At 50.8% G+C, this 25,626-nt stretch overlaps 1 protein-coding gene across 2 annotated transcripts in view; it reads left to right on the top strand.

The window, feature by feature from the left end:
* The first annotated feature begins 7,524 nt into the window (after positions 1-7,524).
* Atp2c2 (ATPase secretory pathway Ca2+ transporting 2) overlaps positions 7,525-25,626 on the top strand; it is a 68,421-nt gene continuing 50,319 nt past the window's right edge. For both annotated transcript variants that reach the window (XM_074055548.1, XM_074055549.1), the window contains exon 1: positions 7,525-7,748. In XM_074055548.1, coding sequence (XP_073911649.1) covers positions 7,653-7,748 — 96 coding nt within the window. In that variant the 5' untranslated portion in view covers positions 7,525-7,652. The remainder of the gene's footprint in view (positions 7,749-25,626) is intronic.

Raw genomic sequence — 25,626 nt, 5'->3', positions numbered from 1 at the left:
ATTACTGGGGTTTGAACTCAGGGCCTCACACTTGCTGGGAAATCACTCTGTCACTTGAGCCACACCCCAGGCCTTTTTTGCTTTAGTTTTTTTCAGGTAGGGTCTGTGCCTTTGCACAGGGCCAGCCATGGACTCCAATCCTCCTATCTGTGCCTCCCATTGAGCTGGGATCACAGACACAAGCCAACATTCCTAGCCCACAAGCTCAGGCCTTTGACAAATAGCAAGGGGCTGTGGCTAGAGGAAAGTGTGACAGGGCGGCCTGTGGGCCTTCAGGGTCCTGGCTCAGGTTCCCTGAGGTGTTCCCAGTAATAGAGGATCGGGAAGTGACACAGGGAAAGGAAGGAGCCTATAGAGGACTGATACCACCATGACAGTAACCACTGTGGGGCTTCTGGAGCTTCCCAAGGGGATCTCACATCCCTGGGAGCCAGAACACACACCACCCCCCAGCAGGACATGTCACCTTGTTGTGGGCTGCCCTGGTTAGAAGGTGACTAGGCAGGGGACATGGCAACGGCCTCTGCAGGAGGAAACCACAGCCCAGGAGGGCTCCAAACAGTGGAGGGACATCTCTGACTATCTTCTCTGCAAGGCCACAGAAGGCAGACTGGGGTACAGGACATGGGGGGTTTGCTGCCACCTCTCTGTGCCCTGTCTTGGCAGGGCTGCACACCTCTTCTGAAATCCTCTGCTCAGGGAGCTGAGCCTGGGACAGAAGGTCAGACAGACGGCATGCTAGGCTCTCCCTCTCCCACCCATTTCTAATGGCTGCTGCCCTGCTGGCCACCCCTACCCCTTTAGCCACAGCCAGGCTGGAACCCTTGGGCTTTAGGATCCTTCAAGGGGAGGTGTGGGAACTCTGAACTGTCACCATATCTGAGAGCCAACGGAAATCGACATCTGACTTGTGATCAGACTTTCTAGTTAAAAGCATTCATGCGTTCTCCATTCAACCAATACATATTCAGTGCCTGCTTTTTAATTTTTTTAACATGTCAGAAAGAATCTTTAACTCCTTTTTTGGTGGCACCGGGGTTTGAACTCAGGGCCTTGTGCTTACTAGGCAGGCACTTTACCACTTGAGCCACACCTCCAGTCCTATTTGTTCCTTTTCTAACAGTCTCTTATTCATCATGCCAGAAGCCTGTGGAGCAGGTGCTTTCAAGACTGGAGTTTCCTGGCCTTTCCTGAGCCTGTGCAGGAGGCGCTGCCTTCTGGCCTGTGACTTTCTGGGCTGGAGGCTTCTCACCCGTGCGGCTGCCTTTTGCTGGAATTGCAGTGTCAGCAGCGGCTGCAACAGCAGGTACGTTTTTGGGAGAGGCTTTCAGGGTTGTTCTAGACTTCAGTCTTGATCATTCTGCTCCTCTTTGTCTCCATGACTTTGAAAGGGTCAGAGTCTGTCATGGTGCTCTCCTTTCTCTGGCTTCCATCTTCCTGGCCCATCTTGCAGTTGTCTGTCTTGTGCTGACAACTGCCTTCTCCCCGGCCTGTTGTGCGTACTCCTGGCGGGCACTGTGGAAACTTAAGGATGAAGTCAGCGAGCCTGTCTCCTTGCCCGAGTGCAAGGCCATCAACCACACCTGCAGTCTCCACCTGCTTTCCGGCCACCCGGCCAACCTCCATGAAGCGTCTGAACACCACGTCAGCAGCATTTGGAAAGAAGTTAAAACATGTCCACAGGACGTAAAGTTTACCATTTTCACCAATCTGTGCCATTTTCATTGTTTTGGTACATTCACAAGTGCATGTGACCATTCCTTCTAGTGAATTCCAGAACATTCTCATCACCCAAAGGGGAAATTTCCACTTCTCCAAGTGCTCCCCTCCCCCAGCCCCCACTCGCCTGCTTCCTGTCTCTGTGGCTCTGCCTGGTCTGGGCAGTTGCTGTAAGTGGTGGCATGCAGCACGAGGCCTTGTGTGACTGGCATCATTCCTGCGTGGCACCACCTCAGTCCATGCAAGTCACATGTAGCAGTGCCTTGGTCCTTTCTGGGGCTGAGGAATGTGAGACCACATGTTTGTTTATCTGTTGGCTGTTGACGGACATTTGAGTTCTTGTACACAGTGCCTTCCTTCAAACTCATAGCTGTGATCAAGGGCCACCGTTCTGCAGAAGCTGGGAGGATAGCAGGGACCCTTTGCAGGGCCTCTCAGCAGAGGCGACAATTCTCTCAGAATGTGGAGAGGCATCAGGAGGCAACAGGGCTAGAGTTTAGGGGCTGCATGGGCCTCTGGGGAGCATTCCCACAGAGGGAACAGGGCAAGCAGAGACTGGCTGGCAGGGAGACAGCACCAGCCCGGGGTCTGGAGAAGGATGACCAGCAAGGAGAGCTGGGGAGGGAGTCAGGGGCCAGGGCCTGGTGTGGCCTGCGAAGGGGTCTGGACTCTACCTTGGAGGAGTGACATGATCAGGTGTGAGTTTCAGAAGGCCAGCACTTCTACTGCTAAGACTGGGACCATCCCAACCAAGTGAGAGTGGCTGGCTCCCTCTGTAAGTGACCATGGGGAGCAAGAACCAGCCAGTTTGAACATGGGAGGCCTTGGGACTCTGCTCTGGGTGGGAATTCTCTTGACTGGGGGTGGGGGCGTGATATGCATGGGAACTCTGATCCCCCAAAAACACACTAAACAAGGAGCCGTTTACACTTAACAAATGCCAGGTGCTTAGTAAACAAAATCTGCCAGACAGGTGGTATACATTGACCTGGAGAAAAGAGAGTTTTGAGAAGTGAAGTTTGGGGATCCTGTTTTTTCTGTGTCTATACCCGCTCTTCTCATCACAGCCACACCTCCACCTTCTAGAAGTTTCTGTGCCTTACTCCTGCCAAGGTCATTCCTTCCTCTTCTGAGAATCAGGTGTCAGGTGCCAACAATTATGGTGGCTACTAAGAATGATAAGGAGGAAGATTCCCAGGCCTGGCCCAGTCAGGGGAAGGTGTCCCATGACGGGGATGGAATAGAGGTGTCTGCTATGCTGTGGGAGGAGGGCGCCAGGCATCTGAACTATGTGTTTACCCCTTGGGCTTCAGCAAGTCCCAAGGTATGTTCCCCTGGTGGCATGTCTCATAGGTCGGAGCCTGGCCCTCCTGGAGGAATCGAGGCCGGAAAAGCCCAGCAGTGCAGCAGCTGTGGGATGTTTGTCTGTCAGTTAGCAAACAAGGGCTGTGGCAAACAGACAAAGGCAGGAGTGGTACCTGGAGAAAGGCTCTATGAGTGTGGTCACAGCTTTGGTGCAAATACAGGACACCGGTTGGCACAGGGGTCTCCTTGTGCAGCACAGGAATGGTGCATTCCCACTTATGGCCTTGATGGGGCCTTGTGTGCTTGGACTCCTCCACCACACGCCCACAGCGACCCTCTCACGCATGCAGGTCAGGTCTCAGCTGCTCTGTCACCTCTCCTGACCTCTGCAGCTGGAGGGCCTCTCTCCCCCTCCAGGCAACCTGTTCACCTTCTTCACGGCATGGCTGCTGGTCTGGTCTCCTGGCTTGGCTGCACTGAATGATCCCACCCTGGTGGCCTGAAATGCTATGTCTTCCTTCTCAGCTCTGGGGGGCCAGAAGTCCGAAGCCAGGTGTCGGCAGGGCCACACAGCCTCTGTGGGCTCCAGAGGAGGCTCCTTCCTGCTCCGTCCGGCTTCATGCGGCCCCAAGCCTCATCTCATGCCTGTGCCATTCCGGCTTCTGCCTCACCTTCATCTGGACTTCTCCTTGCCCCTTTTCTTCCTGCAGATCCTGGGGTCTTGAGCTTCCAGACAGGCACTCTGCCACTTGAGCCATGCCTCAGCCCTCTTTGCTTTTTTTCACATTTCGGGTGGAGGCTGGCCTCAGATTGTAATCCTTCTACGTATGCCTACTGAATACCTACGGGATTACAGGCTTGTTGATCAAGATGGGGAATCTCACTAACTTTTTTCCGCTGAGCTGGCCTTGAACCATCATCCTCATAAGTAGCTGGGATTACAGGTGTGAATCACCACAATTGACTTTTCCTGTCTCTTCTAAGGACACTAGTCAGTACTAGAGTCAGGACCCCTCCGCTAGTCCAGGACTTCATCTCCAGATCCCTAACACAAATAGACATTTTCAGTCCTCTTTCCAAATAAGGTCCCATTCACCCTTTCCAGGGGTCAGATTAGGATGCATCTTTATGGGGGCTGGGGATATCCTTCAGTCTGTACCCTCCCTGCCTTACCCCATGCTAGGCATGGATTTGTTGTAACCTGTCTCACTCACTGCTAGATAAGACAAAAGAGGGCAGGGGAGAACCCCATGCCATGTTCAGGTGCTTAAAAAAATAGTTGTTGAATGAATGAAATGGTTTTATCTCTGCTGTCCTAATTGCTTCATCTATACAATGATTATATTATGTCTGGTATATACCACTATTTAAAAAACAACAGGTGAGAGTTTGTGCAAGGAGCCATAACTTCACGCTAATTCCTACAATTTAAAAATGTGTCTAAAACGTACCTCTGCGCAGCCTGTCTTTTCTGGAATGCACACCTTTAATGCCAAACCTGTGAGTGAAGTTTATTACCAAATAATAAACTTCAGGTGCCTTGAGATTGCATCAGGGCTGAGCACGTGGTTGGGAGATAATGTGTGGGTAATGAAAGGACAGCACTTTCAAAGAGAGAGTGAAGGGAGTTGACGACCGTGACCTCATTCATTGCTCAAGGTGCCAGAGCAGACATTTCAGGAAAGGCTGGATGCTTCTGGTCAAGTCCCACTCTGACGTTCATCCCTGGCCCTGGGTCAGGTCACTCTCAGAGCTGCAAACCTCAGAGTTCTCCAACCTGCTGTCTTGTCTCAGGACATTCCTTGAGGGTGGGCCCTGGAGACTTGTGAGTTTCTCTGCCACCAAGGTGTTCGTCTCTGGATCTAAATTACTAGCCGGGAAGAACTGAGAACAACCTAGCCACGTTCCCACGTCTTCTTTTGTGTTGGTAGTAGAATCTCCTGGGACTTCCGTGCCAGGCATTGCCACGTGGTGTATGACGCCCTCCACTACACTAGCACCAGCTCATGTCCGGGTGTGGCTGCATCCCTGTGTTCTGTCAGACCCTCCTCCAACCTCTTCCTCCAGACACACCCGGAAGATGGCACCCCTGGGTTCCAGGCTCTCTGTCCTCTGGTCAGAGCCATTTTCCCCTCCGAAGCTCCCACTTCCTTATAGGGAATCTGTTCTGGTGACTGCTGGCAGGCCTGCATGGGAGTGGCTTCTCTCTGCCACCAATGTTGGGACAATTCTGCTTTCCCTACACCAGCCCACACCCTTGGACAGTCTGTTTCTTGACCGCTCTTCAGATCACTCAGTTGAAGGGTGCTGTTCCCGCCGGAATCCTGACTCATCTGTGTGGGTCATGACCTTCCCTTTTTATGGATAAATAAAACTGAGGTGGACAGAGGTGAAGAAAGTCACCCAAGGTCACACATCTGAAAGCACAGGGCCAGGAGTGCATGTCTGGACCAACTGGAAACCGTGCTTTCTCCGTCATCCTTACCCTGTGTTGGAACCAGCAGGGCAAGGGGCAATGTGATGGGGGACCCTGGTTTCATTAAGAGGGGAAGTTGCACCACCACCAACAGGTGTTGGCGAGGATGCGGGGAAAAAGGAACCCTCTTACACTGTTGGTGGAAATGTAGACTAGTACAACCACTCTGGAAAAAAATTTGGAGGCTACTTAAAAAGCTGGACATCGATCTACCATTTGATCCAGCAATACCACTCTTGGGGATATACCCAAAAGACTGTTACTCCAGAGGCACCTGCACATCCATGTTTATTGCGGCACTATTCACAATAGCCAAGTTATGGAAACAGCCAAGATGCCCCAGCACTGACGAATGGATTAAGAAAATGTGGTATCTATACACAATGGAATTTTATGCAGCCATGAAGAAGAATGAAATGTTATCATTCGCTGGTAAATGGATGGAATTGGAGAACATCATTCTGAGTGAGGTTAGCCTGGCCCAAAAGACCAAAAATTGTATGTTCTCCCTCATATTTGGACATTAGATCAAGGGCAAACACAACAAGGGGATTGGACTTTGAGCACATGATAAAAGCGAGAGCACACAAGGAAGGGGTGAGGATAGGTAAGACACCTAAAAAACTAGCTAGTATTTGTTGCCCTTAACGCAGAGAAACTAAAGCAGATACCTTAAAGCAACTGAGGCCAATAGGAAAAGGGGAACAGGTACTAGAGAAAAGGTGAGATCAAAAAGAATTAACCAAGAAGGTAACACCCACGCACAGGAAATCAATGTGAGTCAATGCCCTGTATAGCTATCCTTATCTCAACCAGCAAAAACCCTTGTTCCTTCCTATTATTGCTTATGCTCTCTCTACAACAAAATTAGAGATAAGGGCAAAATAGTTTCTGCTGGGTATTGGGGGGGAGAGGGAGGGGGTGGAGTGGGTGGTAAGGGAGGGGGTGGGGGCAGGGGGGAGAAATGAACCAATCCTTGTATGCACATATGAATAATAAAAGAAAAATGAAAAAAAAAAGAGGGGAAGTTGCAAGAGAGACAAGAAGGGCCACCAGAACCTCTTGCCAGGTGGAACCGGCCAGGGTGGCCACCCCTCGGGGAGCTGTTGATAAGTGACAAATGATTTCTCAAAACCAACAGTTCAGTTACACATGCCATCTCCCGTGGTCCAAAGTACTTTCCTGGAGAGAAGAGGAAACCGAGGCCAAGGGCACAGCATGGCCTGTTGGGCCCTTGGTCTAGTTTGGATCCTAATTCCATCTGGAACCAGAGCCTATGCTTCCCAATGCTGTCTACACTGCACACACCCTGGAAGTGGTGTGAGGCTGGCAGCTTTCCAGTCGCCCCTCACCCCCAACCAACCACACCGTCCATGGGATCCTCAGTTTCACAGGGAAGGAGTCCATTCCACAGGAACCCAAGGCTCAGGAAATCTCAGACACCTGCCTAGACCCCACCCTTAGCCAGCACAGGAGCCCATTCTGCAGGTGAGCATAAGGGACCTGAGGTCATCCAAGACTACCGTGATGGTCCCCCAAGCACAGGATTCACTCCCAGGCCCTCCTGGGTGAGGCTCAACAGCCAAATCCACCTCAGTTACAGATGAGGCAATGGGCCTCAGAGAGGCCAGGTGACGCCTCCAAGAGTCAGTCCCCCAGATAGAAGGTGGGCTCAGCTCTCGGCCACCCCACTGCCCACAGGCGAGGTTACCCACACTTGATTCCTCAAGAGAATTCCTTTTAGAAAAAAACCCGAGCTTGCTGCCTGCCCCAACCTAAGACACAGGGAGAGAAGGTTCTGGGAAGCATTTTATACAAGTGTTCGCTCCCCCACCTCCCAAACCAGGAGAGCCTTAGGATCTTGCAAGTCTGGGAAAAGCTGAGGCCAACAGCCACCGCCTGCCCCTCCTCGTCGCCTCTGTCCCCTAGGCTCCTCGGTGCCCCTGGAGCTCGCGGGGCGGGGCCAGGTGCGCCAAGCCCCGCCCCGTGCGCAGCCCTCCCCCGGGGCGGGGCCTCACCTGGCGGGCAGGTAGGCAGCTACCTGGTAACCTGGGGTGCGCACAGCCAGCCACGGCCTCGCCAGGGCCCGAGCGACTGAGGCAGGGACGTCGCCCGCCCGCGGGGAGGCCGTGGAGGAGCCTCCGCGCTCACCATGGTGGAGAGACGCTTCAGGTTCCTGCAGAAGCTCGCCTTCCTGGGCCAGGGTCACAAGTATGAGGCGCTGGAGAGGGACGAAGTGGACACCTTGGTGAGTCTGAGCCACCTGGGACGGTGGGGCCACCTGACCCCGCCAGCCGCACCCCCGAGACCCCAGCTACCTGGCGCCGTGCGCTCAGCGCAGCTTGGCCGCCTCCCCTGCTCTCGGAAGAAGCCGGCTGGGAGCTCACCTCCTAACCCTCACACCACAGCCCGCTCTGTGGAGGAGAAACTGAGGCCCAAGGCGGTTACCTACATACCTTAAAGGGAACACAGCAAGGAATTTTACCTAGGTTTCTCTGACTCCAGAGCGCAATAGTAGAAATCGAAGTGACAAGTGTGGGGGGGGGGCGGGGAGCGGAATCCCAGCTTCACTTTCTACATCAGTGTGATTCTTAAAAACCACTCCAAGCTGTCTGCTGACTTTGGACCTCTAGAGGACCCTATAGGATAAACCATCAGATTCTAGGATTCAAGAATTTCTCAGGGGACCAAGGCGCACCATTGTTACAGCCCTTCCTGTGACTGATTCAGTGTGTGTGGGGTGGGGTGGTGGGGAGGGAGGGTAACCAGGGGACTAGTGACTCAAGGGTATCCTTTGCTCTGAGAGTGGACACTGTACAAGATCTGAGAGGAACCCTGCATGGTGCCAGGCACACTTAGTTCAACTGCCATTCAAAACTCAGCTTCTGAAATCGTCCCTAGGCTGGCTCACCAGAAATAAGATCGTGCACTGGCCTTGTGACCAGTGGAGGGAAATCTCCAGGTTAAATTTATCTTTTCAGGAAAATAATCTGCTGAAAAATATTTTATGTTTTAATTTTCCTCCCACTCCAAGAACACCAATAGTCAAAACATTCTGGTTGTATGATTCTGAAATATTTGTGCATAAAGAGTGTTTTATAAATCAATGTCGATGTGAGAATTCTGACTGCAGGACTAAAACCAGTCCCTGTTTTCCTGTGGTGACATGTATTAACACTGGTAGGATACAGTGGTGGAGGAGTTTGCTGAAATCCACTTCTGTATCCACATGCTTTTGTGATGTGCTGTTAGTTTGAAGTTGTTTTCTGGCACAGGGTGCCTCTTCCTGTTTTCCTTTCATCTTTTGATTTTTGTAGTAGACTGGGTATTTTCCAAGCACTCCTCATGTGTAACTGGTTGTGATCAGAGTCCATAGGGTGTCCAGGCATGCAGGTGTGGGGATGGTGTGACTGAATGGAGATGCTGGGGAGAGTTCTATCCAGGTGTGCTCATTCACCTGGCTATGAACCCAGCAGCTCCCTAAAGGGCTGGAGGGCTTGGCAGGGGGCGGTTGAGGCTTGGGGCATGAGATGATCCAGCAGTGTGGACTCACAGGGGGGTTGGTGATGCCAGCAGCCCACAGCAAAGCCCAGCTGAGAGACAGGTGTGTGGCTCCTGCAGTGCAGGCCACTGAGTGAAGGTACACAGGGGAGGGTGGGATGTGGCTCTGTGGTGCTTGCTTAGCATGCTAGAGGCCTTAGGTTCCATCTTCAGCACTGCAAAACAAATGAACAAGCAAAAGCTAAACAGTATAGGGGAGTGCAATAAGGGAGCCTTTTGCCTCCATACCTGCATCCTGGGATTGGACCTCCTCTCTCAAGAAAGTTTGGGAAAGAAGCCATGTTTGCTAAGGCAGCCATTTCTGCAATCACTGTAACTGTTTTCTTAGCACTTGGTGCCTGCTGTGTCCTCAGACACTGTAGCCTCCAAGCTTCCCAACTGCTTTGCTGAAACGGGAATTTTTCCTGAGAACACGCTGGGTCTCCATACAGACCTCCTGCCTCCAGGTGAGCTTGCCAGTGAGGACTGAGGCCCACAGGTGGGCCTGCTTTCATTCTCACTGAGCGCTGTCTGTGACCAATTTTGCCAGGCACCGGGTGTGCAGGAGACGCCATTCAGTGAGGGAGGCGGACAGTCAGCAGAGAAAACAAGGGATATGAAGTTGCAATTCGGTGATCTCAGGTGCAATGAAAATAGAACAGAGCCTGGATGGGGGCTGGTGGCTGAGGCAGAGGCCCAGATGACCCCCACGTTAGAGATGTCAGAGACTGGATTTAAGCGCAACCCTCATGGCTCTGAAGAGGGCTCATTCTTGCCTCGTCCCAGGGTAATGAAAAGGAAGGTGTTTGAGAAACCTTAGTCACATCACTGGGAAAAGCTTCGCTCTGTTGACCTGACTTTAAGGGAAGGAAAGCACTGGAGCAGAAATTACTGCTTCTGGGATGACAGGGTGCCAACTCTGGGGATGTCATCTGTGCCCCCCAGCTCCCTCCTGCCCTGCCTTTCTGGCTGCAGAACTGGTCATCCTTCTGGGCTCTGTGGGGTCTGGCCTGGGTTCCAACAGATAGACACAAGCAGAGGGCACCCAGTTACTTCCATCCACGGTCGGTGCACCACTGTGTGTTGTGGAGGTACTGAGAAAGCCACGCACTCCCTGCTCTCAGGACATCCATCCTGGTGGACAGGGCGGGTGTCAAGGTGCAGATCACAGCTGACCCCATGTAAAGGGAGAAGTGATATCTAAGGTTAGCAGGAGGGGAAAGATGAGTGCATTGGACAGGGATGGACAGAGAGCTCTGGGAAGGAGGGAGTGAGGTGCAAAGGCTGGCGGGAGGATGAGCTGGAACACCAAAGACCCTGGAAGGATTTTAAGTTGGGACATGAGTGTACCAGGCATGAAAAGCTCAGTAAAGAAAGCAGGTACAGGGCTGGTGGAGTGTCTCAAGTGGTAGAGCACCTGCCTAGCAAGCATGAAGATCTGAGTTCAAACCACCAAAAAAAAAGTCATAATCAGATTTGACTCAGCTATAGGAAGGGAATGTTCAAGAAGAAATTCTGGGGCTTATCACACATACACCCTTAACCTGAGGTTTGCCCACACTCATACAAATTGCTAGTGCTTTCCAGAATTCTTAAAGAAATGGATTGTAAGCCAGGTGCAGTGCTATACACCTATAGTTCTAGCTACTCCAGAGGTGGAGGCAGGAGGTCAGTAAAGATGCTATCAAAGTTAGTGAGACCCTATCTCGAGAACATATTAAGTATGGAAAGGGTTGGAGCACTGCTCAAGTGGTAGAGGGCTTTCCTAGGATGTGCCCTGCCCTGGGTTCACCCCCAGTACTGACAAAAGGAAAAGGGATTGCAACCACCCAGTGTTGATTTAAATGATTTGCATTAAAGTGTAACCTCAATAAGTATAAGCACAAAGCTTGCAATAAAGATAGCTGCATGCCTATAACTGGGCTGAAAATCAGATTAAATTTGTAATAAAAGTACAATGTACAAGCGTAACAAGCTTCTTGCAGCGTGACTGGTGATGTTCTGTTAAAGCTGGTCATATGGTTAGTTCGCTTATGTGTTGCTGGGTGACAAATCACTCCAGAGCGCTGCAGCTTATAACAAGAAACAGCTACTACCTATCCCACAGATCTGCAGCTAGCAGAGGGTTCCCGGGTCAGAAGGCTGCAGTCCAGCTGTGGTGCTGCCTGAAGCGTCCCAGAGAAGGGAGAAGGGTCCCCTTCCAATCTCCCCCGGTGGTGGTCTACAGGCCTGTTCCCTTGCTGTGGGGGTCTCTCCAGGACTTCGTCATTGTGCAGCTGCCACGTCGCCCAGGGTGGACTGTCCAAGAAAGGTGGCGAGAGCAGCCACAAGCCAGTGTCTGTGAACGAGTCTGAGGCGTGAGAGTTCGTGGTCCTGTCCTGTTTAATTGGTTGGAAGCCAGTCTGGGTCTGTCTTCTCTTCCCAGGAGGTGATCACACAGTGCACGACCACTGTGGGACAGGGATGGATGACTAGGGGCTGTCTCACAGGCTACTCTCCACAGCAGTGGGAAGAAATCCTTCCCTAAGAGAGAGAATTCAGGTAGAAAAGCCACGCTTGACACACAGCCCTCGTCTAGTTTTGTTAATATTCCTATCGGGTGCAGCTCTTTATTTGGACTCTGAGTTTTGATCTTGGTAGTGCTTGGGTTGAGAGCATCTGTTTTCATGCATGTTCAGAATGACCCTTAAGTATGTCAGGACTTTTTTTGGCTTAGGATCGGACTTGAGGACACAGCCAGCAAGCAGCCCAAGCATGCTCATCCACCTTGATAAGTGCAGAACCGCGAGGACTGGGCCTCGCTGAGAGAGGGTTTCCGCACTTCGGATTTCTTTGTGTTTGATGCACTTCGTGGCGTACAAAGGCGGGATTCATGCATGGTACTTGGCCTGCTGCTTCAGGGTGATGACACACTCTGGCTAACAGAGTGTGATGTGATCACTGTTACAGGTGCACGTGTGTACACTGGTCACATCTCTGTACCTGGTTATCAGCTGGCCGCCAGAAGGTCGGTGCTAATTAGAGGGATCACTGAAACACGTTCAAAGTTAGAGAGCTCTCAGAAAACTTGAGAGTCTTTGAGGAGTTATCTGAAGATTGTGTCCTGGGAACCTGGCCGATCCGAATGTCACAAACCTTGTCAGATGCCCGGAGCTCCTATGGGAGCACTGACAGGAATTTGTGGTGTATGGATCGGTTGCTGCTCGGTGGTTGGGGTGGAATTGGTGTTGGTGGGACGGGGGAGCCCCACGTGTTCTCCCAGGTGCACAAAGCCTCCTAGGTCAAGCTCAGGCGGTGGCAGCTTCTGCAGGGTTAGAATATTGGCTGCTATTTTCCTTTCGTGGGCAAAGAAACCAGAGTTATAGAAGGCCTAAGAGTTTGCGTTCTCCTCCCACCCCACCTGATAATCAATTAAAAAAAAAAAACCAGAAAGAGACTTAGTAGAAAGCTTATCCAAGGGTCCTGCAAAATCACACAGTGTGTTCAGATAACTTGGCAGAGGCAGGCGTGGAGGAGGGCTGCATTCGGATTGTGGGTTTACATGGCATTTTTAAGCCAGAAGAGCCCCAAGGGAGGGAGGACTGTGGTCCTAGTCCTCCAATGGGGCATCTGGGGTGTGTAGGGAGGGAAAACAGGGTGGTGACACATAAGCCACCACTCTTGGGTTCCCCTGCCCCGCCACTAGTAGTTCCTGGCATGGAGACTAGTTTGGGTCAGTACTGGAGTTCTGCAGGGAAGGTAGGAGTAAGGGAGCAGGACAGAAAAGATCAGGTGAGATGGAGATAAGCGCAGAGCCAGCTACAGGATTCCTGGGCCCTGGGCAGGAGAACGTAGGCTCTCTGTGCAAAATGGGAACCAGTTTCCCCCTCTTCCACTACCTGTCTCTCCACCTGTCATGGTGGGTTTTCTTTGCTTTTTAGTGCCATTCCCTGCAGTTAACACATACAGACCCCACAGAGGAAGGGTGGTCACAGCCCTGGGGGAGCAGAGGGTGGTAGAAGGTGGGACCATGTTTGAGCTGAACTGCCCAATCCTCCACCTGGACCTGAACTCATTTATACAGCACAGATTCTAAAATTAACACACATTTCAAGATGGTGACCAGGGTGCACTTCCAGGCACCACATTCCCTCCTGAGCTGGGATCTCTGCACACCTGTGCTGGTCTCACACCCAGGAAGCCCGATGTGGCCCTGCCATGGCGCTTGTTGGAGAGGAAGTGTAAATTTGATGTTGATCCTGGAGAGGGTTAGCAGGTCTGAACTGCTCCTGGCCTAAGGGGCGTCACTGGTGGCCAGCATCCTGGTACTTCTGGCCTCAGAAATGACAGTGACGAACACGATACCTAAAACTTCCTTTGCTGATGGAGACTTTCTGCAGAGTCCGAATTCCCCTGCCTGGAAGCTGGACAGGGGGCAAGGAGGCAGCAGTGATGCCCATGCACACAAATCTCCTGGGGCCTAGCCAGCCCACCATAGCTCTGCGTTTTGCACAGTGCCAGATACCAGAAGCCTGAAGCCAGGATCGAGGTGTGGTTCGGGCTTGTTCCTCCTCAGCTGGCATAGGGTGACTTTGTATGGTCATCCCTCTGTGTGTCTGGGCCCTGGTCTCCTTGCAAGGACTCCAGCCATATCAAACTGGCCTAATGACCTTGTTTCCTCTCAGTCACCTCAGTCTGCACAGACTGCTCACATTTGAGGTGCTGGGATTAGCGGAAGGGGACACGACTCAGTCAGTCACTCCAAGTTCCTTATAGGAAGTGCCTTGAAGGGTGTGTTTCCTCGGGGGGAACTGTGAGCTACTGTGAGAAAATACAGCTTTCCATAGAGGTTGTGGGCTCGCGTGAAGTGGTGTTATTAAGTCCCCGTCTGTCCCAGCCCTGGGTAGGAAGTGACGGTGCTGTGCCTGAGGTCCCTGAGGACCCTGGCTCCTGGTCCTCCTCCCAGTGACCTTCATCGTCTTACTGGAGGACAAAGCCCGCAGAACAGCACTGTTCAGTCCAATGTGGAGCTCAAGTTCACACAGAGAAGACATGCCCGAGGTTCTGATGCTGGAGACCTGAGGGAACCTTCCCGAACCAAGGGAGGTGGTACCCATAATCGCTTTTCCCAGTAGGAACATCAGCACCAAGTGACCATGTGCGTTAGGCCTGGTTGTATCACCGGGTACTTCTCAGGGTCCCCCCGTCCTTGCCTTTCTGGACAGATCGAATTTAGGGCCTTCGTGGGTGTGGAACATTGGCCCAAGGCCACTCTTCTCAGGAGCACCCAGGACAGAGCTGGCAGGCCCATCCCATACCAGCTGTGTAAACTTAGGCAGATCTACTTGTCCACGTGTCCTGTGTGAGAGCAGCTCAGCAGCTGGAAGGACCAGTATAAGAGCTGGGCTACCTTTGGGATTTCTAGGCTCCTTCTCAGCCCCTCCTGCCCTGTGAAGGGTGTGTAGGGCATGTAAGTGTTCTTTAACTCCACAGGGTTTCCCCTTGTGAATGTCGGTAATGAAAAGAAGAGCGTGGTCTTACAGCTCAGTGCAGAGCCTAGGCCAAAGGAATGTTTTGAGTGAGAACCCATTACAGGCTGGGCACAGTGGCTCATGCCTGCAATCCTAGCCACTGGGAGGATCACAGTTTGAGGCCAGTCAGGACACAAAAATAGTTCTCAAGACCATATCTCAATGGAAAAAGCTGGATATGATGGCCCACACCTGCCTGCCTAGCTGCAGCAGGAAATGGAAAAGAATCATGGTCCAGGCCAGTCTGGGCAAAACCAAGACCCTATCTCCAAAATAACCAGAGCAAAACCAGAGCCACTGGTAGAGTGGCTCAAGTGGTAGAGCACCTGCCTAGCAAGAGTAAGGCCTTGAGTTCAAATCCCAGTATCATAAAAAAAAAAAAAGAACCCATTTTTTGCAGGCCTGACATGGAAGTGCTTCCCTGTAATCCAGCTACTTGAGCAGTGGAGGTAGGAGGCTCGAGGTCCGAGGCCAGCCTAGACAAAAACATGAGACCCTCTCTGAAAGAGAAACTAAAGCAAAAGGGCTGGGTCAAGTGGTAGAGCATTTGCCCAGCAAGCCCAAGGTCCTGAGTTCAATCCTCAGTTCTTCCAAGAAAGCAAACCAAGAAAAATCCCATCGCTGTCTTGCTCCCTGGTCCTGGGCCATGTTGGGGGCTCTGCCCACCGGAGCACTCAGTGGTGGACACAGAACTGAAGAAGTGATTAGCCAGGCCCAGGGCAAAATGGCCCCGTCTTGGAAAATGGCTAAGAATTTCAGGATGGTGGCAGCAAGGCATTGGATGGACCCTGGGCTCTCCTAAGCATGCAAGGCTAAGTGACAGAACTGGCCTGCGGGGAGGGGACGCTGTCACGAGGTCAGTGGTTGGAGATGGTGTTTGGTTCACATGTTCTCACCTTCATGTGGACCATACCACTCTGTACTCTTGCTGGTTCATTCTTTAGGTCAGCTGGTCTCTGTGACAGCCCCAGGGGGCTGTGAGACTACAGCCTCAGGCCCACCCCAGAACTGTCACCTCAGTGCCAGCCTGGCCTGTACTCTGGGCTTCAGTGAGCCTTGGCTCAGATACTTACTGGAAGAGACCCACTGCCCTGGACCTCCAGCTTGTCACTAGCCCCTCACTGATCTCTGGCTGGAGACCCTCTTGAAGCATTGGGGGGCAAGACAGTGAGCAAAATGCTGTCCTACCTTGGGGGGCTGGTCGGGGGACAAATATTGTCATATAGTTATACTGGTGAGTGTATGGTTTCAACTTGAGACCGGCCTTGTGAAGGCAAGCAGAGAGCATGTCAAAAAGGGGACAGGCACAGCCTGGGTGGGGGAGCAGTGCCAGGAGTGCTGCTGCTGCAATCCAGGTCTCAGGAGGCTTCCTGGAGGAGGTGAACATGAGGAACTGGGAAGTCCTGGGGTGCACACACCTGCATTTATTATTTTTACTCTTTTTTTTTTTTGCGGTACTGGGGTTTGAACTCAGCGCCTTGTGCTTGCTAGGCAGGTGCTCTACCACTTCAGCCACTCCACCATCCCTTCCTTTTGTCTTTTACACCAGCCCCATTTCCCACAGAGCCTAGTGTCCAAGCATGAACGATGGCAGTTCTCAGGGAGATGAGCAGGCCTGCCCCCTTTTTGACATGGGAGATGCCAGAGTTTCCCAGGAAACTCTGTGAATGGTTTCTGAAGCCTCCCTCCCCCAGAACTCCTTCCCAAATACTGGCCGCCATTGGCATTTGAGTGACATTTTTGCCTCCTGCTGTCACTGGATTCTGCTAATGGTCTTGGCTATTTATTTATCTGCTATCTCTCGTGAACAGGAACTGTGCGCATTTGCCTCTCCTTCCTGCCCTCTTTGCTTTCCATCTTTCTCCTTCTAAACATGTCTGAATTGTCTCCATAAACCACAAATCAAAATTCGCACAATATAGCCAGGCGCTGTGGCTCATGTCTGTAATCCTGGCTACTCAGGAGGGATTCTATTCCAGCAGAAATCAGGAGGATCGTGGTTCGAAGCAAGCCCAGGCAAATAGTTCATGAGACATTATCTTGAAAAAAACCCATCACAAAAAAGGGCTGATGGAGTGGGTCAAGGTGTACACGCTGAGTTCAAACCCCAGTACTGCAAAAAAAAAAAAAAAGGAAAGAAAAGAAAGTAAATTTGCACAATATAAAATTCCTCCTCACTTCCCACTTTTAGGTCTACTTTCCTGCTTCATGGAGGTGGGAGGCGGGGAGGGGAGTCACATTTGCTTCTATCTGGTGCAGTGAGATGACCGGGTGGGACTGAGGTGTCCTGTGCCACTGCCAGCAGCTGGGATGCAGGCTCTGACTGTGCCCCTGCCTGCTGGGGGAACTGGGCCAGTTCTTTAACCTCACTGTGCCTCTGTTTATGCGTGTGTACAGTGGGGTGGAAACCCCATGGTAGAGAACTGTCACAATTTGATATGCGTAAGGCATTTGAGACAGGCAGCACAGATCTCATGCTTTATTATTTATTTATTAGCAATCATGATATGAACACCCCGATATCTTTCTTTCTTTCTTTCTCTTTTTTTTTTTTACCTACATGGGGTTTTCCTGCAAGGTCTTCAGCCCCTCCCCACAACCCATCCTGCAGTGTTTGTAGATGGAGCTGTCATCTTTGACAGCTGTGCAGGAAATCGTGTTTAATCCATCTCCTCCTCATGGACACTTAGCTGGACGGACACATTTATAAAATCCATGGAGCAATCTTACAACAAGCCTCTGCACGTGATTTCTTTGGAATCCTTACAAAAATCCCTGGAGACATCTGAGGCTCAGGAAGTTCTGGCACTTGTGTCTGCCAGGAATTCGGAGGCAGGTCTGTCTGTCCCTCTTCTGCTGCCACCTTTCTCTTTGTCGCTGTTGCAAATATTACTGTTTCACGTGAGTTCTGTACAAATGGCTTCCCTCCCCACTTTGAAAACAGCCTTATTGACCTAATTCACACACCGTGTAATTCCCAGGTCCTCTTGGGGGGGCTGTCCTGGGCAGCTCAAGTCCACTGTGGTCATGGGTAAGAGGTAGTCCTCAGGGATGACCCTGGTATCTCAGGGAGAGTCAGGCAGGCTTTCCCCCAGGGCTGGAGAAAGCTGACCCCAGTGTTGCAGGACGGCTCAGACAGAGACTGAGAGGGCACCAAAGCTTTCCGGGAAGCAAGTTTATTAAGCAGGCTGGCAGTGACTCAGAGGACTCGAGTCCAAAGGCTGAACCCCAAGAACAAAGGGGACTTTCCTTATAGACCACTTAGAGCGGGTTACAGAAACGGGGGTGCAGGTTGTCCCATAATCTCATGTCATTTCATTGGCTGCTTTAACCTCTGGGGCGAGGGGACCCTTCTCCCGTCTCTAGGTAACATTCCCCAACTCCAGTTTTCCTTTGTTTCACTGTAGCACTCATTAATCTCTCTTACCCCACCCCGCCTTCCTGCCACATTCCCCCTTTGATGATGGGACCCACTTCTGGGTCTTAAGACAAGGAACGTTGTCCCTATAAGGTCTTGAACCCACCAAGGGTTGAGAACTGGCCTCCAAATAGGTCATTGGCACTTCGTCCCTTCCAGGTCTGCACAGGGACATGGGCAAGCTTTTTTATGTTGACGGTAATCTCTTCAGTTACCTTTCCCTCCATCAATCTGTAAATAGCAGTTATCAGATTGAGATTGTTCCAGGCTATCATAGCCAGGGGGTGAGGCTGGGCTCCGGGTGACTGGAAGCCCCCACCACTGAGTCTTCCTGAGTAGCATCATTGTAAAATTTTTGTCCCAAGCAGATCAAGTCCCATAGCAGGGAGGAGAGTTGGCCTTTTGGATGGGAGATACAATAATTCCCAATAATAGAGGTTCTTAGGAGCCAAATGCTCTCCCTGTGGTCAGGGGAGTGGTTTTATTAAAGGGCTCTTGGGGGGGTTAGCTCTTTTGCCTCCCATGGCCAGTGGTCTCTCCTATTCATTCCCCCACAGACATAACATGAAGTGATATTCAGAGTTTGTTCGATGGACTCAGCTAGTAAGAGGAGCAGGTTTTTGGTTGTAACTGAGCTGGGAAACGCACCTTGTATCTCCTCGTAAGAGGAGTGAAAGGCCTAGGTGAGGAGCTCTCATGCGTGATCATGATGAGCTGCAAATGCAGCAAAGTACTGGGGTCTGTTTCCTTTTTATAGATTAAAATGCCAAACTTTTTCCCAACTTCTCAGCCTGTTTCATTGCCATACAGGGTTACAGGCACCAAGAGTGCAGTCGGGGGGTGCTTTCCTTCTTGTTAAAGAGCGGCACCTCCATGTGAGGTGTGGACCTCCCCTTCTAGCCAAGTTGCCCACCTTTCACAACCCCAATAAGGGCAGTACAGTTGTTCATAGGACGCACAACCGATGTCCCACCATCATCTTCTGGGCATATATTCTTGTCATTTAATCTGTAGGTCCTCTCCCAGGCTAGCCCCCCACAGTTGTCCTAAGGCTGGTGTTTTCAGCTATTGCAGCACACACGTCAAGGTACATGGACACAGGGCTGTTGGGGTCATTAACCCGGGTGTGGTTAGTGAGCTTTCCAATGCTGCTGAAGCTTTGGCCTCTGGCCATCGCTCTCGAGGGCGATAGATGGGGTTAAAACAGATATACTGACCATCACGAGAGCACACCGAGTAGGTGGTATGGTTGTGAGTGCATGACCCAGCAATGGTGCCAGCACAGGAATAATAAATATGGGCAACCAGAGTTTTTGGTGACAGCACTCCCTGCTTGGGTAGTGTGCATACATGAGTCACAATCCAAAGCCTGGGATCCCCAGGTAGAGAGGTGACCAAGATTAGCAAGAAGAGTACACAGAATGGACTCATCCTCAAAGGTGACATGGGCAACTCCTCAAGCTTCCGCCGTGCATGGACTGGTCAGCTTCCAGAGTGACTAGAGCAGGGCTGATGTCTCATTGTCCATTGTTCCTGTTGTCCCCTGGGAAGTAGGGTCCTGTCGGGGAAGGGCGCTGGTGTTTTGAAGGTGATCTTGTATAGTGAGACTGGGTCAGGGTTACACTCCCATTTGAGGGAAGCTGGCTTCACTCAGCTGTGGTGGATCCAGGGAGCGATCTCTGTTACTTTAACTGTGGTGGGGGTGGATAAAACAAGAAAAAGGTCCTCCAGTGGGGCTTTATGGTTGAACATTCCATTCCTTTACACAAACAGCACCCCCTGGTTTATAAGGGTTTGTGGGAGTTGTCAGGCTAACAGGGAGTCCCTTTCTTACCCAGGCACTGATTTTTGAAAGAGTCAACCCAAGGGCCTGTATCTGTTATCTTGCGGTGAGGTCACCTATTTTCTTAAGGTCTCCTTGCAGGCCCTTGACTAAAGGGGGTGAATGCCCAAAAAGGATTTCAAAAGGGGAGAGGCCCATCTGTTTGGTGGGGCCAGACCTAATCCTGGGCAAGGCTATGGCAGTGATTGATCCCATTGTAGGTGGGTCTCCTGGCACAGTTTTCCCAATTGCAATTTTAGAGTCCTGTTTATACGTTCTACTTTCCCTGAACTCTGGGGGTGGTAGGCCGAATGTAGCTTTTAAGTTATTTTTTTAATCTCTTAGCTATTAACTGTACCACCTCAGCCACAAAGGCCGGCCCATTGTCTGAATACACAAGTATTCTGAATCTAGAGATGATTTTCTCTAACAGGCCACTTCTTGGGCTTTCGCAGTCAAGTGGGGAAGGCTTCCACCCATCCTGAGAAGGTGCAGACAGCACCAGCAGATATTTACATCTTGGCCCTTGTCGGGGATTGTTTCTGGCACACAGGCTGCACCTTTCACATACTGTCTTACTTATGCTGGAGAGCTTGGGGACATAAAAATGCTGGGCTGAGATGGTCTCGAGAACTGTTTGTCCTGAGTGAGTTCCTTCAGGGCAATGTGGCCGTCAGTAAACTTCCACAGTCCATCTGGTAGAAAATTTCCTCCTTCAGTCTCAAACCAAGGCTGTTCTTGTGAAGTGTGCTGTGAATCCCATTCAGATAAGAGCCACAGGAGCAAGGCAGCTGCCAGTGAGGCGGAGGTTTGCCCTCCTGTGAGAGCTGCTCACCTGGCTTCCCTATCAGCCTTTTGGTTTCCCCCAAACAGCTGTCATCTCCCCACTCTGGTGTCCTCAGCAGTGCTTAGGGGCCCATAGAGCTTTTAGTAATTTTCGAATTTTTTGTCCATATTTAACACTTTTCTCCCTGAACTAGAGGTCCCGACTGGCAGCAGTTGTGTTTCAATGACAGCGTCCAGAGTCACTACTGGGTATCTAGCAAAACATGTGCGGTCCCAGTCAAAGCTGCTGCCCTCTGTGAAATACTCAGCATCCAAATGACTAATGTGCTGGTTTGTCAAGCCTGGCTGGCTGGAGAACACCTCATCCGTAATCTCTAAACAGTCCTGCGCCAGTGGGCCCGAATAATAGGGTGGCTGGGTTTGGAGTCTTAACAACCTCTAGCTGGACATACAGGTGTTCACATGTTTTGATATTTGGCCACTCGGGAATTTGTTAGCCAACAATTTTCTTTATATTCCATGAGAGTCAAAGCAGAGTGGGGAACTCCAACTATGAGTTCTTGTCCCAAAGTAAGTTTGTCTGATTCAGCCACCAAGACAGCAGTGGCCACCAGGGTGTGCAGGCAGGGCGGCCAGCCTCAGGAAAATGCATCAAGTTGCTTTGGTAAATTGTCCACCAGGCAGTGCCAGGAACCTAGCAGCTGAGACAAAAATCCTACAGCTGTCCTCAGTCTTTCGTGTACCTATAGGAAGGCCTTCCTCACATCTGGCAAGCCCAGAGCAGGGGCATTTGTGAGTGCCCTCTTAATTTTTTTAAAGGCCTTTTCTTGTTTCTCTCCCCATACCACAGGTTCCTGCTCTCCCCCCTTTGTGGCTTCATAAAAGTGTTTTGCCAAAAGACAGTAATTGGGGATTCAGATCCAGCAGAAACCTGCAGCTCCTAGAAATTCTCTAATCTGTATAGTGGCACATAAGGGGGTGGGGGACTCCTCAGGGTCCCCTGCTAATTTGGGTTTCTCTGGCTTTTTACATTTTTCCCTGTACTTGGAAGCTGCCACCACCCTGGCTACCATAACCCTACATGTTTCCTCTAGGTGGGGCTTCAGCCATGTGGGCTGACTGAGGACTGCATCCTGCCTGCAGTCAATAAAAGGAACCATCTGGGTGTTTCAGGCTCCCCTACAACCACTTTTATTTATTTATTTATTTATTCATATGTGCATACAATGCTTGGGTCATTTCTCCTGCCTTCCCCCACCCCCTCCCTTAACCCCCCTGCCCCCTCCCTCTCCCCCCCCCACCCCATCGCTACCCAGCAGAAACTATTTTGCCCTTATTTCTAATTTTGTTGAAGAGAGAGTATAAGCAATAATAGGAAGGAACAAGGGTTTTTGCTGGTTGAGATAAGGATAGCTAAACAGGGAGTTGACTCACATTAATTTCCTGTGAGTGTGTGTTACCTTCTAGGTTAATTCTTTTTGATCTAAATTTTTCTCTAGTTCCTGGTCCCCTTCTCCTATTGGCCTCAGTCACTTTAAAGTATCTGCTTTAGTTTCTCTGCGTTAAGGGCAACAAATGCTAGCTAATTTTTTAGGTGTCTTACCTATCCTCACCCCTCCCTTGTGTGCTCTCACTTTTATCTTGTGATCAAAGTCCAATCCCCTTGTTGTGTTTGCCCTTGATCTAATGTCCACATATGAGGGAGAACATACGATTTTTGGTCTTTTGGGCCAGGCTAACCTCACTCAGAATGATGTTCTCCAATTCCATCCATTTACCAGCGAATGATAACATTTAGTTCTTCTTAAAAGAACTGCATGCATAAAATTCCATTGTGTATAGATATCACATTTTCTTAATCCATTCGTCAGTGCTGGGGCATCTTGGCTGTTTCCATAACTTGGCTATTGTGAATAGTGCCGCAATAAACATGGGCGTGCAGGTGCCTCTGGAGTAACCTGTGTCACAGTCTTTTACGTATATCCCCAAGAGTGGTATTGCTGGATCAAATGGTAGATCAATGTCTACCTTTTAAGTAGCCTCCAAATTTTTTTCCAGAGTGGTTGTACTAGTTTACATTCCCACCAACGGTGTAAGAGGGTTCCTTTTTCCCCACATCCTTGCCAACACCTGCTGTTAGTGGTGTTGCTAATGATGGCTATTCTAACAGGGGTGAGGTGGAATCTTAGTGTGGTTTTAATTTGCATTTCCTTTATTGCTAGAGATGGTGAGCATTTTTTCGTGTGTTTTTTGGCCATTTGAATTTCTTCTTTTGAGAAAGTTCTGTTTAGTTCACTTGCCCATTTCCTTATTGGTTCATTAGTTTTGGGAGAATTTAGTTTTTTATGTTCCCTATATATTCTGGTTATCAGTCCTTTGTCTGATGTGTAGCTGGCAAATATTTTCTCCCACTCTGTGGGTGTTCTCTTCAGTTTAGAGACCATTTCTTTTGTTGTGCAGAAGCTTTTTAGTTTTATGAAGTCCCATTTATCTATGCTCTCTCTTAGTTGCTGTGCCCTACAACCACTTTAAAACCTATTGACCTTATCTAATGACCCCGCCATGGACCATCCTACATCAAAAGCAGGCCAGCCTATTTTGCAGAAGGTCCTAAGCTTGCCAGGAGTCAGCTTGACCCTATAATCTCCGTTAAATTCCCTCTTAAAGTCCTAGGTGGGGTTCTTACTCTAACCTCCTCCCATTCCTCCTGTTTGCCAGGCGTCTAGACAGAGACAAAGATGGAAGGGATGAGGGCTGTGGAGAGGAGGTAAGGGGTCCTCCCCTCCAGCACACTGGGAAAAACAAACAGCACCACTAGCTTCGTCTGTCTCAGGCTGCTCCACGTATGGGGATTTAGGCATCTCTTGGCCATAGTGAGTCTGTATAAGCCTCGGACTGGAGGCCCTGTTAGGGCTCGCTCTAGACCATATGAGTCTGCCAGGAACCCGTGGATCAGGTCTCTACACTCACTTCGTAACCAGGCTATGTCTCAGGCTCGCGCTTTCACACACTCTTGCACAGCACAGTACTTCCTCCCCACTCCCTTAACCTAAGAGACATGGTTTCACCACCCCAAAAGGGTGTTACTTGGGTGTCTTCAGGAATTGATCCGACTCCCCTTCTGCCTCCTGAGGCAAGTCTGAATTTGAACCCGGGTTCCTGCCAGTCTGATGAGTGGGGCTCCCAGATTGGTTCCCGAGCATTTCCAGGTTTCTCTGTGCAACCAGAACTCGCATCCTTGGCTCACTTGGAGAGAGGCTCCCTCCCCTGGATCAACACAGTCTGGTGGCACCTGGCAGGGGCAGCCCTCCTGGCAGGCTGGGGATGCTGAGCTGGTGACAAGGAGGTGAAAACACCACCCTCCAAATCCTGCATGGGCCCCCAGAAATGTTGCAGGAGGGCTCAGACAGAGACTGAGAGGGCACCAAAGCTTTCAGGAAGCAAATTTATCAAGCAAGCTGGCAGCAACTCAGCAGACTGAACCCCAAGAACAAAAGGGGCTTTCCTTATAAACCATTTAGAGCAGGTTACAGAAATGGGGGGACCGGTTACAGCTTGTCCCATACATAATCACATGTCATTAAATTATTGGCTGCTGTAACCTCTGGGGAGATGTGACCCTTCTCTGGCCTCCAGGTAACAGTCCCCAACTCCGGTTTTCCTTTGTTTTACTGTAGCACTCTCCCATCCCCGCTCCCTGCCTTCCTGCCACACCAGGACCATGCACGTGATGCCCACAAAAGCACCCTGGTGACAGGGAGAAGCATAGGGTGATGGCTGGAGTCCAGCCTTGGCCTTGCCCAGAACAAAGGTGTGATATTTCCTGGAGCCACTGTCCATGTGGCCAGCAGTATTTATTTTGGTTTGCTCAGACTGCCCCAGATCTGGCCCGAAGGGACCCTTTGCTGTGGTCTCTGTCTTCTTGACATTCCCCAGCAGCCTTTGAACTTTTCGAGATAAGGGGAAATTGCAGCTTTACTTCACAGCATCCTGGTTGCTTTTTTTAAATTTGGAAATCAAGAATCTGTTGCTAGGTATACTATGGGCAGTGTGACTTCTGGGATGTGTGTGTCCAGTTAGGTCTATATTTAGTTTTGTGTCTGTACATACATGAAGCCATAGAACCCAATCCAACGAATATCCCAGAGTCAGCGCCAATTCCCTGTATACTCATCACTCCCCTCTCCAACAGTGAGAATCCCAGCCACCGTGCCCATCAGCGTATTTCCTGGTGTGTGACCCATTTCCTTGCCTTGCCAGCCACTCTTTGGTCCCCAGTTACATTGACCACCACTCAGCCTGGCTGTCTCCCTTTGTTCCTGACTGCGCTGGTCCCTCAGACAAGAGAGACGCTCTGTACACCTCATCAGATCCTGTGAGAGTCCTTTGTTTCCTGAGGCCACGCCGCCTCCAACACACACCCACATCCACGCGTGCTTGCACGCACACACATTCTACATGAATACAATTTCAGGGACTGGAAGAGCCTCAGAAGCCCTCTTGACCCAAGGCTGGAATTTAAGAAGCCATTTTTACAAAAGTCCTAACTGTGCACTGTCACTGTGCCCATTTTACAGAGGAGCAACTGAGACTCAGAGTTGCTGAGGGGCACATAGCGGGTGACTGGGGAGTTGGAATTAGGGCCCAGGGCAGACATCCTGGCTGTTCTCCCTCTACCCCACTTTTACAGTCAGGACTTTTCCCCTGATACCATAAAATACTGGAGCAGGTTGTCCTGCGTTCACTTCCAGTGTTCTTCCCCCATTTTTTATCATTCTAGTCTCAAGGTGACCTAAATACATCTGGGTGCACAGGACCTGCAGCTCCATGCTGGCTGCTCTCAGGCCCAGTGTGCCCTGGGGCATGGCCTTTGCAGACATCATCCCTTCTGAAGCCTTTCCCTCCTGGACCCTTTCCCTAGTCAGCCCATCTCCCAGGATCTCAGCATCTCTGTCAAGCCCCTGGGCCTTGACAGAACTGGTTTTCTCCTTTTATCTGCAGACATGCTGTGGTTCAAGAAAGCACAAAAAAAGCAATGTCTCACAGTCTC

The sequence above is a fragment of the Castor canadensis genome, chromosome 15 (genome assembly GCF_047511655.1).
Source record: "Castor canadensis chromosome 15, mCasCan1.hap1v2, whole genome shotgun sequence".
NCBI classification, from domain to species: Eukaryota; Metazoa; Chordata; class Mammalia; order Rodentia; family Castoridae; genus Castor; species Castor canadensis.
This window is presented reverse-complemented; position numbering and strand designations above follow the sequence as displayed.